Here is a 13,025-nt window from a genome sequence, read left to right as displayed (position 1 = left end):
GTACCGGGGATTGAACTCAGGACCTTGTGCTTGCGAAGCAGGCGGCAGAACCACTGAGCTAAATCCCTGGCCCAAAGCCTTGAATGTTTTGCTGAACTTTTAAATGCAGTCTAACATGTCTGTAAAGAGAAATGTTACATTTTTCGGTATTTTTAAAATGACAGGTGTGCATAATTTTGTAATAGAAAACAAAGCTTCAGAAATACAGTAGCTAAAACTGGGCGTGGTGAAGCAGCCCTGTAATCCCAGCGCTCTGGAGGCTGGGAGAGGAGGATTGCTGTGCATTCACAGTCAACCCAAGCTCTGTAGTGAGACCCTGTGTCCAAAAAAAAAGAACCAAAAACTGTACCTGAACTCGTAAAGTCCAAATGAAACGAGGAGTTCAGTTCGTACTGCGTCAGTGTTGTTTCCTTAGTCGTGACACAGGTCCTGTGGTGGTGTCTGAGGCTGACACAGGGAACCACTGGGTGAGGAGGACAGGTCTGCGGGACTTGTTGGTGCTGAGTCAGCCTGAAGCTCACATCCTCACGGAGGCCGTGGTGAGGGATCACTTAGAACCCGTGAGGCACCCGCTGGAGCGGGAGGCTGTGGGGCTGCCCCAGTGGCCCCCTTTGCCCCGCCGGGGGGCTGCGTCCACCCGGATTTCCCGCTTGGTGACGGGGTCCACACGAGGAAGGGACACTGAAGTCCTCCTGTGTTCTTGACAGTGGCGTCCTTACTGAAAGGAGGACAAGGCGTTTACACGGAGAATGAGCGGCGGATGGGGGCCATGATCAAGATCCGATTTTTCAAAGTCATGCTGGTCTTAACTGCTTGGTAACTTTTCTTCCTCCCCCCACTCCTCCCTCTGCTCTGCCAGGTGTGACCAGGGGTTTCCCAGGGGAAGGGGCCAGAGGGTTGCTTTTGAGTCCTCGCTTGGTGCCTGTGGAAGAAGCACACAGAGGACAGGGAAGTAAGCCCAGAACTCAGGAATGTCTAGAGAATGTTTGTTCTTTTGTTTTTCGAGTTCAGACTGGCTTGAACTCGCTATGGAACCCAGGCTGGCTTCCAACTGACAGCAACCCCCCTGCCTCAGCCTCCTGAGGGCTGGGATCACAGGTGTGCGCTGCCATGCCCAGCTTAGAAAACATTAAATTTACTCAAGCCTGGGTGCTGAGGTCTCCTCTGAGAGTTTGTGCTTCAGGCTGTAGAAACTACTCCCTGCCCCTGAGCCTGGAAGTGAGACTTTATTGTATGTTCTCTTCCCCTGTGCCCCATTTCCTCTAACAGTTGGTTGCCCAATATCATCAACGAAAGCCTTTTATTCTACCTTGAGATGCAACCAGATATCAAGGGAGAGTCTTTGAGACGCATCGGAAACGCAGCTAAGACCACGTGGTTTATTATGGTAGGCCACTCTCCTTTAAATCTGTCTCTTCCCCTCCTTTTTTCGGTGTTACTGAATGTTCTCTGGCTTGTGTCTAGATGTCCCCTCAAAGCCTCATACATTGTTTTCCAGAGGTGGCTGAATCTGGGGCCAGGGATTTAATTCAGTGGTTCTGCCACCTGCCTGGCAAATGCAGGGTCCCAAGTCTGATCCCCAGTGCCAAAACAAAGAAAAACAGATGGCTGAATCTGGAATGTGTGATGCTAGGATTCAGGGCATGTGATTACTAAAGCACTGCACGTAAGCCATTGGCTTGGCTCTGCCCTAAACCCCGTATTCTGGATGGGATAAAAGGGGCAGAAAGACGCTGTTGAGGTCTCTTGTTGCTTTTGCTACCGTGTGGGTGCCACACACTATTCTCTGCCATATCCCTCTGCCGTGTGCCACTCTGCCTTGCAGCCAGACGATTGTGACTGAAATCTCTATGAACCGTGAGCCAGATAAACCCTTTCTCCTCTAATTTTGGGTGTCATATATTTTGTCTCAGTGATGAGCAAAGTAGTTAACACACTCGGGATGGGACTCAGGACTTCACTGAGGCCAATCAAGTGCTCTGCCACTGAGCTACATACCATCCCCTTTATGCTTTTTTGAGACAGGGTCTTGCTGAGTTGTCCAGGTGGGACCCGGACTTTCTGTCCTCTGCCTCAGCCTCCCAGGTGGCCGGGATTATAGGTGTGCACCACCATGCCCAGCTCAGAGGTTTTATCTTACGAGGATATTTTTAACTATGACAAAGGCATAGGGATAAAGATAAAGCCAACCCCCCACACAAAAGAATGTTAAAACAAAGTGGGGAGAATTAAATCATTTATAGTCTTTAATCTTCCTTGAGGGAGTGGTGCTAGGGAGGGACCCAGGACCTTGCATATGCTAAGCAGATGCTCTGCTACTGAGCTGCACCCCCAGTCCCTGGTCTTCCTCTTGAAGGAACATTATCCAGAGGTTAAAAATGACAATGATGAGCTGTATTATTAAGTGGGGAAAGTGACAGATAAATTTATATTACTGTTACATAAAATACTGTAGTACTGGGTGGAAATCCATGACATTGTAATGAGGGTTTCCATTCCATCACAGCTATAATACGAGCTGTTGGTAGAAAGCTGTACTCTCAGCTGTACAGTCTTAGTATGGTATTGCTTCTGACTTGGAGAAAATCGGATTCGTGAGGTGTGTCATTCAGCTTTCCTGTTGCTGGACAAAATACCTGATACCTAAAATGTAGAGGAGAAGAGGTTTAACTTGGCTCATGGTTTCGGGGGATTCAGTCCATGGTCAGCCGGCTCCAAGGCAGGAACATCATGGCGGAAGGGCCTGGGGGAGCAAAGCTGCTTAGCTCATGGAGGCCAGCAAGCAGAGCAGGGGAACAGCGCCAGAGAGGAAGGAACCAGGGACCAGACAGAGACTCCAAGCTCACATATCCGTGACCACCAGACACACACAAAAGCACGCTTCCCACGGTGCCCTAGGCAGTCTCCAGCTCATCAGGTTGACAATCCAGCTAGATTGTCCCAGCTGCCCCTTGGGTCTCGGTGCTTTGGTTTGGAGCCCTGTAGGGTTCCTTGGTGAACTTCACTGCTTATCACGCACAAGTGGAGGGATACTGGCCCCAAGCCCCCTGGTGCCAGGTGGAAGGCACAGGAGACACGGCTGGCGCATTGTCCTCAAAGCTTGCGTTCCTCTCCCCATTTTCCTTCCCTTGCCTCCTGTCTCCTCTCCTGTTGCCAGCACCCTCCAGCTTTGTCCTCCTCTGTCCCTCCCCTGCCTCTTTCCCTCCCTTGCCTCCCGTCCCTCTGCCCACCACCTTTCTCTCTAGGACCGTCGAAGACCCACTGCAGCTCGTCTTTGTCCTGCTCAAACCAGCCAAGTCAGTGGTCTGTGCGAAGGAGGCTGGCCCTGGGCCATCTGGAGTGGCTTTCGTCCCTCTGGCTCACCTGACACACGTGTCTATGTCTTCCTCCCTCCCAGGGGATCCTGAACCCAGCACAAGGATTTCTCTTGTCCCTGGCCTTTCACGGCTGGACAGGGTGCTGCCTGGATTTCCAGTCCCCCAAGATGCCGATCCAATGGGAATCCGTGACAACTTCGGCTGCCGAGTGGCCCTGCCAGCCCCCCGAGAGCTCCTGTGTGCCTGGTGAGAAGCCGGCTTCCAGCAAGGTAGTGAACGTCGGCGGGCACACTTCCGACGAGGCCCTGAGCATACTGTCTGAAGGTAACTCTGCAGTGTTCCCTCCCTGGGAAATCCGTGTGTGCGTGTGCGTGTGTGGTACTAAAATTGAACCCAAGGCCTTTGCCCTGTGCTGTATCCTCATCCTCTTTTGAGGCAAGGCCTGGCTGGGCTTGAACTTGCAAATTTGAGATCATCCTGCCTCAGTCTCCTGGGTGTGTTACCATACCCAGCTCCTTAGAAATCTTTTAGCATTCACAGATGTAACTGGGAGGTTTTACATTTCATCTCTCACCTCCCCTTTTAATATTTTAGTGGTGCCTTTGCTTAGTTATTAAGCACTGCAGTCTATTCATAACTGGTTTCCAGTTTGGCTGGCTGGGACTTTGAATACGTGGTAACACGTTTGCTGGGAGGAAGTGGATGTCAGCACCAGATTCCCTCAGGTTACAGGTGCAGGTGAACCTGTCCAGCTTGCCTGGGGTGTGGTGCGCTCCTGCTGGCTCCTCGCATCTTTCCTGGGCTCTCGGAGCCGCTGTGTTCAGTGCCCCGCGGAACCCTAACGTGGGCCATCAAGGCAGCTGTGTGCTTCAGCCCCATCCCAAGGTGCGTGTGGAGATCTGTGACAGAGATGCTCCATTCTCCAGTGTGTTGTCCGGCCAGGATTGCCCCCCAGCCACGCACTCCCCCGGGTGTGCTCATTTGAGTGTGAGGCTCAGAAATGACGTTCTCCTGCTGTGTTGGCCGAAGGGGCAACTGCCCAGAGGCAGCACAGGGTACTTACTTGGTGCTACAGCTGGGCGTGGTGGCAGACACTGGTAACCCTGGCTGTGTGGGAGGCTGGGGCAGGAGGGTGGCAAGTTCGAGGCCAGGCCAGGCAACTTAGGCCTTATTTCAGAAAAGCCAAAAAAAGAAAAACAGAAAACACATGCCAAAAAACTCCAAACTGTTTTCTTGTTAGGATATAGTCAAAACAGAAAAAATTAGTAGTTCAAATTCGGAGATTATAACTTTCATCTCAGAGTTTGATTTTAGAATCTTGTCTTTTTTTTTTCAGTACCGGGGATCGAACTCAGGACTTTGTGCTTGCCAGGCAGGTGCGGTGCCGCTGAGCTACATCCCTGGTCCTTTCTTTGGTCTTTCATTTCAGAATCTTAAATTGACTGAGGTATCCTTATAGTTCCAATTGGTAGCACAATTTATGTTTTATAGAATTCAGCTTGCAACTCATGAAGTAAATGTCTGGTAACGTACTCCTCTGTCTTAGGGTTCCTTGGTGAGTTTTGTTTTATTTCTTTATCGCAGTACTTATTGGTACATCTTAGACATACATAATAACAACATTCATCGTAGGGAATTTGCACTTGTAGCTGATACAACCCACCTCTTTTCGTCTTCTCCCACTCTCCTGAGATCCCCTCCCTATGTGCAAAAGCTTTGCTTCCATTTTTTTCTTCTATTTCCACATTTTTCTTGTCCCTTCCGTCCTTTTTCCCTCCTCCTCCCTTGTTCCCCTTCCCATTTGAACATTTTCTTTTCACTTCCAAATATCTGTTACACTTTTCAGTCCTTTTTCCCACGTTAGGATTCTCACACCAGAGAAACTGTGTGGTATTTAAACATGTGTACGTCTGATTTATTTCACTTAAGAATATGGTCTGAAGGTCCATCCATTTAGCTATAAAAGTCTAAAGCTCGTCCTTCTTTGTGGCAGAGTAGTGCTCCATTGTGTGTGTGTGTGTGTGTGTGTGTGTGTGTGTGTGTGTATCTATCCATCCCAACACATCTTTATCCATTCATTGGTTGATGGGTATTTGGGCTGTTTCCAAGACTTAGCTGTTACAGACTGTGCCACTATTAATGTGGGTGTGCATATATCTCTGTGGCATGATGCTTTTAATTCTTTCAGAAAGATACCAAGAAAGGGAATAGCTGGGTCAAGTGGAACCTCTAGTTTCAGGTTTTTGAGAAATCTCCACACTGATTTCAAGTGGTTGCACCAGTCTACACTCACTTCAGTGGTGGAGAAGGGTTCTTTTTCTCCACAGCCCCTCCAGCATTTGTGACTGGTTGATTTCTTTTTTCTTCTTTTGTACCGGGGATCAAACTAGGCCCCTGTGCTTGTGAGGCAGGCGGCACCACCGAGCTGAACCTCTGGTCCTGTTGGTTGATTTTTTGATAGCAGCCTTTCTTTCTGGAGTGAGATGGAACCTCAGCATGGTTTTAATTTGCATGTCTCAAACGACCAGTGATGGCTGGGGATTTAGCTCAGTAGTTCCACCACCTGCCTTACAAGCACAAGGTCTCAAGTTCAATCCCTGGTGCCAAAACAAACAAACAAAGACCCCAAAACCAAAAAAACCAATCAAATGACCATGATGTTGAAACATTTTTTCATTTTTGGATTGGCTCTTTAAATTGGGGGGTGTGATTTTTTTGAGTTCTTTAGACATTCTAGATAGTAGTCTTTTGTCAGAGACAGCCGGTAAAACTTTTTTCTCACACTGACAGTTGTCTTTTGACTTTGTTGGTGGATTCTCTTGCTATGCAAAAACTTTTTAATAAGATGAGGTCTCAGTTGTTGATTCTTTGTAGTATTTCCCATGCGGTCTGGGTTTTATTCATGAAGTCTTTGCCTACTCCCATGTCCTCAAGCGTTCTACCTATTCTCTCTTCCAGCAGGTTTAGTGTTTCTGTTTTAATATTTAGATCTTTGATCCATTTTGATTTTAGGTTAGTGCATGGTGAAAATATGGGTCTAGTTTCAGTCTTCAGCTTGTGGAAAGCCAGTTTGTTCAGCACCAATTATTAAGAAGGCTATCTTTCTTCCAGTCAAGGTGTTTGGCTCCTTTGTCAAAGCCTAGGTGGCTGAGTGTGTCTGGGCATCTTCTAGTCTGTTCCATTCATCCTCAGGTCTGTTCTTTTGCCAATACCATGCTGATTGTTTGTTTGTTTTTTATCACAGTAGCTCTGTAGTATGATTTCAGGTCAGAGATTGCGATGCCCCCTGACTTGCCTTTGTTGCCCAGAATTGCCTTTGCTATTCTAAGTCTCTTCTGGTTCCAAGAGCATTTTAGGTTTGTTTTTTCTAATTCTGTGATATATGCTGTTGGAATTTTGATTGCGATTGCATTAAATCTGAGTAACAATATTGGAAGTATGGCCGTTTTCACTATTTTGGTTCTTCCTAGCCAAGAACAAGGGATATCTTTCTGTTTTCTGATATCCTCTTCGATCTCCTTTTTCAGAGTACTGCAGCTTTCGATGTAAAAGCCCTTTACTTCCTTTGTTAGATTGATTCCTGAGTATTACATTATTTTGGATGCTACTGTGAAGGGGGTTGTTTCCCTAATTTCTCTTGTGAGTCCATTATTCGTGTACAGGAACGCTATTGACTTTTGCGTTTGACTTTGTATCCTGCTGTGGCACTGAATTTGATTATCAAATCTGGAAGTCTTTTGGTGGAGTCTGTGGGGTCTTCTATGCAGAGTCTCATGTCATCCACAAATAACTCAGCATTCAGAGCTGCTGTTAGCACGAGCAGTTACCAGTACAACTTGCAGAACGAGCCTGGAAACATCATAAGGAATTACTTGGCTTTTTACACTGGAGTCCTGGTAGTTTTCAGTGACTGAACCAATCTCGGAGAGTCAAATAAAAATTACAGACAACAACAACAAGTGACTCAAATCTGCCCCGGGCCCCACCACAATCACCACAGAAAAGCTGCATCCATCAGGCCTTCCGTATATTTAGAATTTGTTTTCATGGTGTTTTTTCAATTTTCACTTTTTGGTTCATGTTCACGGTACATAACGATGACATTCCTCCTGGGAAGGTGGTGCCAGTACCTGACACATCTGAATTCCTTTTCCTCCCCTTCCCTGCAGCCCTCTCTCCATGTCTTGGTCCTCTTTCCTTTTTTGCAAAAGATCTGCCTCCTTATTTCCTCTTATCTACCTTTTAGTTTGCTCTTTATATATATTTTGGATTTCTCAGCGAAGAGAAACCACTCGATAATGTGTGTCTGATTTATTTCATGGAACATAACGGTCTCGAGGTGCATCCATTTTCCTACAGATCCTTCCTTATTTTCCTCCTTTCCAGGAAGCTCTTGTCTGGTCTGCTACTCCAAGGGATGAATATTTTCACAGTCTTTAGAAAAAGGGAAGAAAGATCCAAAACAAAAATAAGCATTGCCAGGGATTTAGCTCAGTGGCTCTATGCCTGCCTCGCAAGCACAAGGCCCTGAGTTCGATCCCTGGAACCAAAAGTAACGATGAAGACAACAATAACAAAACAGGGAAGTCATTCATGTAGCTCCTCTCTTTTACCTCCTCATTTTTAATTTAAATTTAAATTTTATTTTTTATGCTTCCCTGTTGGGTCGATAGCCTGCCCAGTCATGGGGGGATGGGTGCCTGGTCGCCTGATGAGGGGACAGCAGGAGAGGAACGAATAATATACACAGAACAAGGAATAAAGAATAACAAGCCATAGTTTCTTACTTGGGGGAGCCTGGAATTGGTCTCTAGCTCTAGCCTGTGCTAAAGACCATTTTTCGTTTATTTGTTTTTTGGTACGGGGATTGAACTCAAGACCTTGTGCTTGCGAGGTAGGCTGCTGCACCACTGAGCTAAATGCCCAGCTAGACTCTTTGATCTTAGCCCTGCCCTGACTGAGATCACAAGCTCTGGATTAGTCAGTTTATACCACATAGCATGGGGAACAGCAGAATTAATGCAGGGATGGGCCCAGAGGGCAGGGGCTGTTTGCTTGTGAAGGACGGGTCCCAGTTAACAAGCCACCTGTGCTATCTGCAGGGCCTAGCTAACGAGCCCCCTGAATTATCTTTAGCTAACGTTTGATCTTGGAGAATGGCAGCGCAGAGTCAGAATTCCTCGGCTGCAGGGTTTCCTCGCTATGAGACGAGAGACAACCTCACAACCGCATCGATCATTGTGACCATGGGTGCAGGGAAGTCTCTCTCCGGACACCAGCCCGGAGGTCCGTTAGCAATTCACACTTAGGCCTGGGAGTGGCCCAGTCCTCTGTGCTCTCCCGAAATTCTCTGTCTCTGCCGCCATCCCTCCTTTCCACATTCCTCATTCTGTCACATTCCTTTCTTCTCACTCTTCTCTGCTGTCTCCCACAGTTCCTGGTTTTTGCTCAATCCAAGAAAAGGGTGGCAAAATTCTTTTTTTTTTTGGTACCAGGGATCGAACTCGGGTCCTTGTGCTTGCGACCACTGAGCTAAATCCCTAGCCCTCAACTCTTGTTTCTCTAGAATTCTCATGCTTCCGTTTAGTTTTCTGTTTTCTGTTGCACTCTTTGCTCTCTCTCTCACCATTGCCTTTGTCTACAATTCCGTATCTCTTTCACTAGGCCGGCCATCCCCAGCGCCGTGGAGGCTGGGGCAGGAGGACCACAAATTCTAGCCCAGTCTTGGCAGTTTAGTGATTTAGCAAGATCCTGTGTGAAAGAATAAAGAGGGGATGAGGGGGGAGGTGGCTCTGTGTGAAGGCCCTGGGTTCGATCCCCAGCAATGAAAAACGAAACATGCATGCCCCTCTGCGAAATCCCCATTGCCTCCCCCTAATTCTTTTCCACTTTAAAAAACAAAGCTGAAAGATTTAAGTGGGTGCTGTAGCTTCATCTGTGTGTACCTGAGTTTTAAAACAACTTCCTACAACGCAGACCTGTTGATATATAGAATTTAAAAAAAAAAAATCTTTGCAAAGCTAAAGGAATACCCAGGGGACTTCTTTCAGCAGGGCAAACACGCATGCTCTGTGGTGGGCTGCAGGCATAGACTGCACAAGGCCCGGAGTTCCTTCCACCCCCAGTTTGGAAGAAGGAAAATAAAGCCAACTGCTGAAGCCCTGTCCCTTCCCCTCCTCCTCCCCCTCCCTTCTCAGTTTCAGAGGTGCCCCGTTAGTCCCCTCGGATGCTAACCGCGGGAAGTAGGGACACTGGACTAGAACATACCCAGGGCCTCAGCTGCTGGGTGGGTCTGGCCCAGTTTATCACTTTATCATGAAGTTGGGCCGGGCATGGTGTCCACTGGAGGGAGTTTTGGTTCTGGGGGTCAAGGCTTAGAGGGTTGAAGGCACCTAAGAAATGAAGGCCGAGGAGACAAACCTCAGGTCAGCGTGGGTCTGGGCCAGGTCCCGAGAGCCTTCTGGGACTGCAAGTCTCGTCTGAGGAGGGAACCAGGAAAGGCATCATTTCCGGTTAGGTGGTGACGGGCTCAGAGAGAGCTTCGGGCCAGACGAGAAACCCCATGGAGACCCCAGGCCCCAGTGCCCACCCGCCCTCTCCCTCGGGACAGATGGGGCGGGTTTTGCCTCCTGCACTCAGTGCCCCATGGAGCCCCAGGGGACCGGAAGCCCTTCAAGGCCACAGGAAGGACCCAGAGTTGGTGCTGGAGTGAGGTCATGCAGCAGTACCCTCAGCCCAGGCCACACTCACAAGCGACTCCCGGCACGGCCTGGGACCACAGCAAGCCCTGGATGTCCTAGGAACAGTGGTGACCCTGTGAGAACCAAACATCTGGAGGAGAGCCTTACAGGCTGGATGACAAGATATGCAAAGAGGCCCTGGGGCAGGACCAAGATTGGAGTGTGCCAGAGGGGTCAGTGTGTGTGGTGGCCGTGGGCAGGGAGAGAGGGGCACAGGTGGCCATCAGTGGAGGGCTGTGGGAGATTCCTGGAGGGAAGTCACTTTGCAAAAGCCCTTTGTGCCTCCCAGTCTGGGTTCCCCACACACGGCCTAGGCTGGCATACAGCGGATGCTCCTGGGTGTTGGCAGGACTGAAGAGCAGTTCTGCCATTTGTCTCCAGGGATCCCGCTGCTGTGGAGGAACGGGTGTTACTGGCGTGACGAAAGCACCCTCCGGGGCTTCCCTCGCCAAGTGGGACGTTTTGCTTTATCTCGCTGACTCCCTGCCCTTTCCCCACGTGAGCCTCTGAGTTATGGAAGGAGGATGGGGAAAAGGGGAAACTGAGGAATAAGCCCATCCTCTGAGCCCCGGGCCCGAGGAATGTACCGCTTTGGACACGCACGTTCGGCATCATTCGTCACTTTGTCATCGCGTCCAGGGTCCCACTTTTGTGTCCACGGCAGAAAAGCTGGCTTGGCGAACGGCTCCCAGCTGCAACCGCTGTCTCCTGGCCCTCAGTGGCCTTCTAGTCCCCACGCTTCCCACAGGCAGAGCCAGGGGCTGAGACTGAGTGCCTCCTTCCTGTGGCCAGTGCTCCTCAGCGCACTCTGCCTGGGATCAGGCGGCTCGCATCCCAGGGCCCTGAGACCTCCGCCATCCGCCACCTGCCACCGTGGTTTCCGCAGCAGCACCATGACCCTTCTCTACACAAACCTGTGGGACCTTGCCCAACCCCAGGAAGGGTTTAAGAAGAGCTGCATCAGAGTGTGCTGTGGATGACACAGAGCCAAGACTTGAGCCAGAGCTCTTTTAGGAGAATCTCATTGTGTTGCTGAGAACTGAGAGCATTTGCTTGTTTTGTGGGGTTTCTTTTTTTCTTTGTGATAGGGTCTTGCTGTGTCGTTCAGGCTGGCCTTGCACTCACTGTGTAGCGCAAGCTGGCCTGGAACTTGCTGTGATCCTCCTGCCACAGCCTCCCCAGTGCTGGGATTCCAGGCGTGTGTCACCATGCCCAGCAAGAGTTTTCTGGGTTGGCCAGAGGCCCCATCAGCCTTCTCTCTCCTGCCCTGCAGGTTCTGATGCCAGCACCATTGAAATCCACACTGCAAGTGGGTCCCGTGGTGGAAATGTCCTGAACGCTGTCCCCCAAGCCCATGGAGACCTGTGAGTGGGAGTGACAGGCTCCAGACCCATCGCCCTCAGACTCTTCTTAGTCTTTAGCATCTTTGGCTTTTCATCCCAGGCGGCCGAGGTCAGCACACCCCAGCTTCTTCCTTTTGGCGGCCGGAAGAACCGTGAGCAGGTGTGTGGCAATAAGAATCCATTCTCCGCCCTTTGCCCGCTTTTCTGAGGCTGGGTGTAGCATCCAGTATAAGATCCCCAGTCTTGGAAAAGCAGTTAAATAAAGTCTTTGTGATTGCTCCAGGTTGACTTGGACTCTGTCCCTGGGGAACAAACGCTCCTCTGTGAGGCTGCGAGGCCCAGCATGGTGGAGTTGTGCTTCTCACTCCCTGCAGGGGGCGCCACTTGGGTCCCTAGGTGTCTATGCCGTCCCAGAAGCTGACCTAGCTTGGGTCCTTGGTGCTATCTCCATCATTCCATTTACCGAGATCATCTGTTACCTGTCTCTGCACATGCTGCCATTTATGGCTTTGTCTTCTACACGGACCCGAGTCGGAGGCCTCAGGGAGACGTGAAAGAGTTTGATTTCTGAGGAGGCAACTGCATTGGCTTTCACTGATGTGCTAGAGAGAGGAGCCCAGGATATGTGCATGCTGCACTTCCAGCCCTGTTTAACTTCTGAGACAGGGTCTCATTAAATTTCTCAGGCTAGACTCAAACCTAGGACCCTCCTGCTGCACCCTCTGCTGTAGCAGGGATTACAGGTGTGCATCAGGTTGCCACATGAGGCCGGCAGCCACATTTCTAAGTGTGGTAGCAGTGTTCTTTCTGCCACCAGCCTCAGAGGCCCCTCCTCTGGGAGTTTCGTTCTGGAAGCAGAGATGAGCTGCTGGTGTTGCCAGCCTCCCTTGCAGCTAGAGCCAGGCAGGGGATTGGGCCAAGCCAATCAGAAGGATCTCCCAAGCTGGATTCATGAGGCAGTGCTGAAGGGACCCGGCTGTGGTCACCTCTAAAGGGTGCTGGCAGCTGACAGGTGGGCTTCGCGAGGTGGGTATCGTACAGTGTCAGGGTGTGGGCAGCCCTGCCTGCCTATGGTCTTCAAGAACCGGCCCTGGCTGGGCTTGGTGGCACACACCTGTAATCCCAGCACTCGGGAGGCTGAGGCAGGAGGATTGCTGCGCTGTGAGTTTGAGACCGGCCTGGACTACATGGTGAGTTCCAGGTCAGTCTCAACTACATACCCTGTCTTAAAAAAAAAACAAAAACAAAACAAAACAACAGAACAAAAACAACAACAAAAAAGAACCAGCCCTATAGCTGATCTTGGCTGTTTCTGTCGGCGAGGCCTCTAACTTGCTTCTCCAGAGTCTCAGAGCTGCCTGATGTCCCTCTGCGTTCTCTCTGGCTGCTGCTGCCTGACAGGTTCTGAGGCTTGCAAATAAGAACCCCGATCCACGTATGTCCAGTGAAAACCACTGCCTGGCTGGGGATGAGGCCTCCAGTGGATGCTTGTTGTATGTTGGCTTTGATGGGTGCAGGTAGGGGTGCGAGTAGACAGACACCTTCTCATGGCACAGAGGCATTGTGGACAGAAGCACAGACTTCAGAGCTGTGTGATGCCCGGGAATTCAGGAGAAGAGGAGGCA

The 13,025-nt window shown here is 50.0% G+C and overlaps 1 protein-coding gene across 1 annotated transcript in view; it reads left to right on the top strand.

Moving 5' to 3' along the window:
- The window catches only part of Gpr143 (G protein-coupled receptor 143), a 20,503-nt gene extending 8,463 nt beyond the window's left edge, over window positions 1–12,040 (top strand). Inside the window, exons 5-8 of the mRNA XM_033760087.1 lie at window positions 708–816; window positions 1,270–1,387; window positions 3,398–3,641; window positions 11,331–12,040. Coding sequence (XP_033615978.1) covers window positions 708–816; window positions 1,270–1,387; window positions 3,398–3,641; window positions 11,331–11,425 — 566 coding nt within the window. The 3' untranslated portion in view covers window positions 11,426–12,040. The remainder of the gene's footprint in view (window positions 1–707; window positions 817–1,269; window positions 1,388–3,397; window positions 3,642–11,330) is intronic.
- Window positions 12,041–13,025: the final 985 nt, after the last annotated feature.

This window comes from Fukomys damarensis, unplaced genomic scaffold (assembly GCF_012274545.1).
Source record: "Fukomys damarensis isolate Sample0158 unplaced genomic scaffold, DMR_v1.0_HiC HiC_scaffold_39, whole genome shotgun sequence".
In the NCBI taxonomy this organism is placed as follows: Eukaryota; Metazoa; Chordata; class Mammalia; order Rodentia; family Bathyergidae; genus Fukomys; species Fukomys damarensis.
This window is presented reverse-complemented; position numbering and strand designations above follow the sequence as displayed.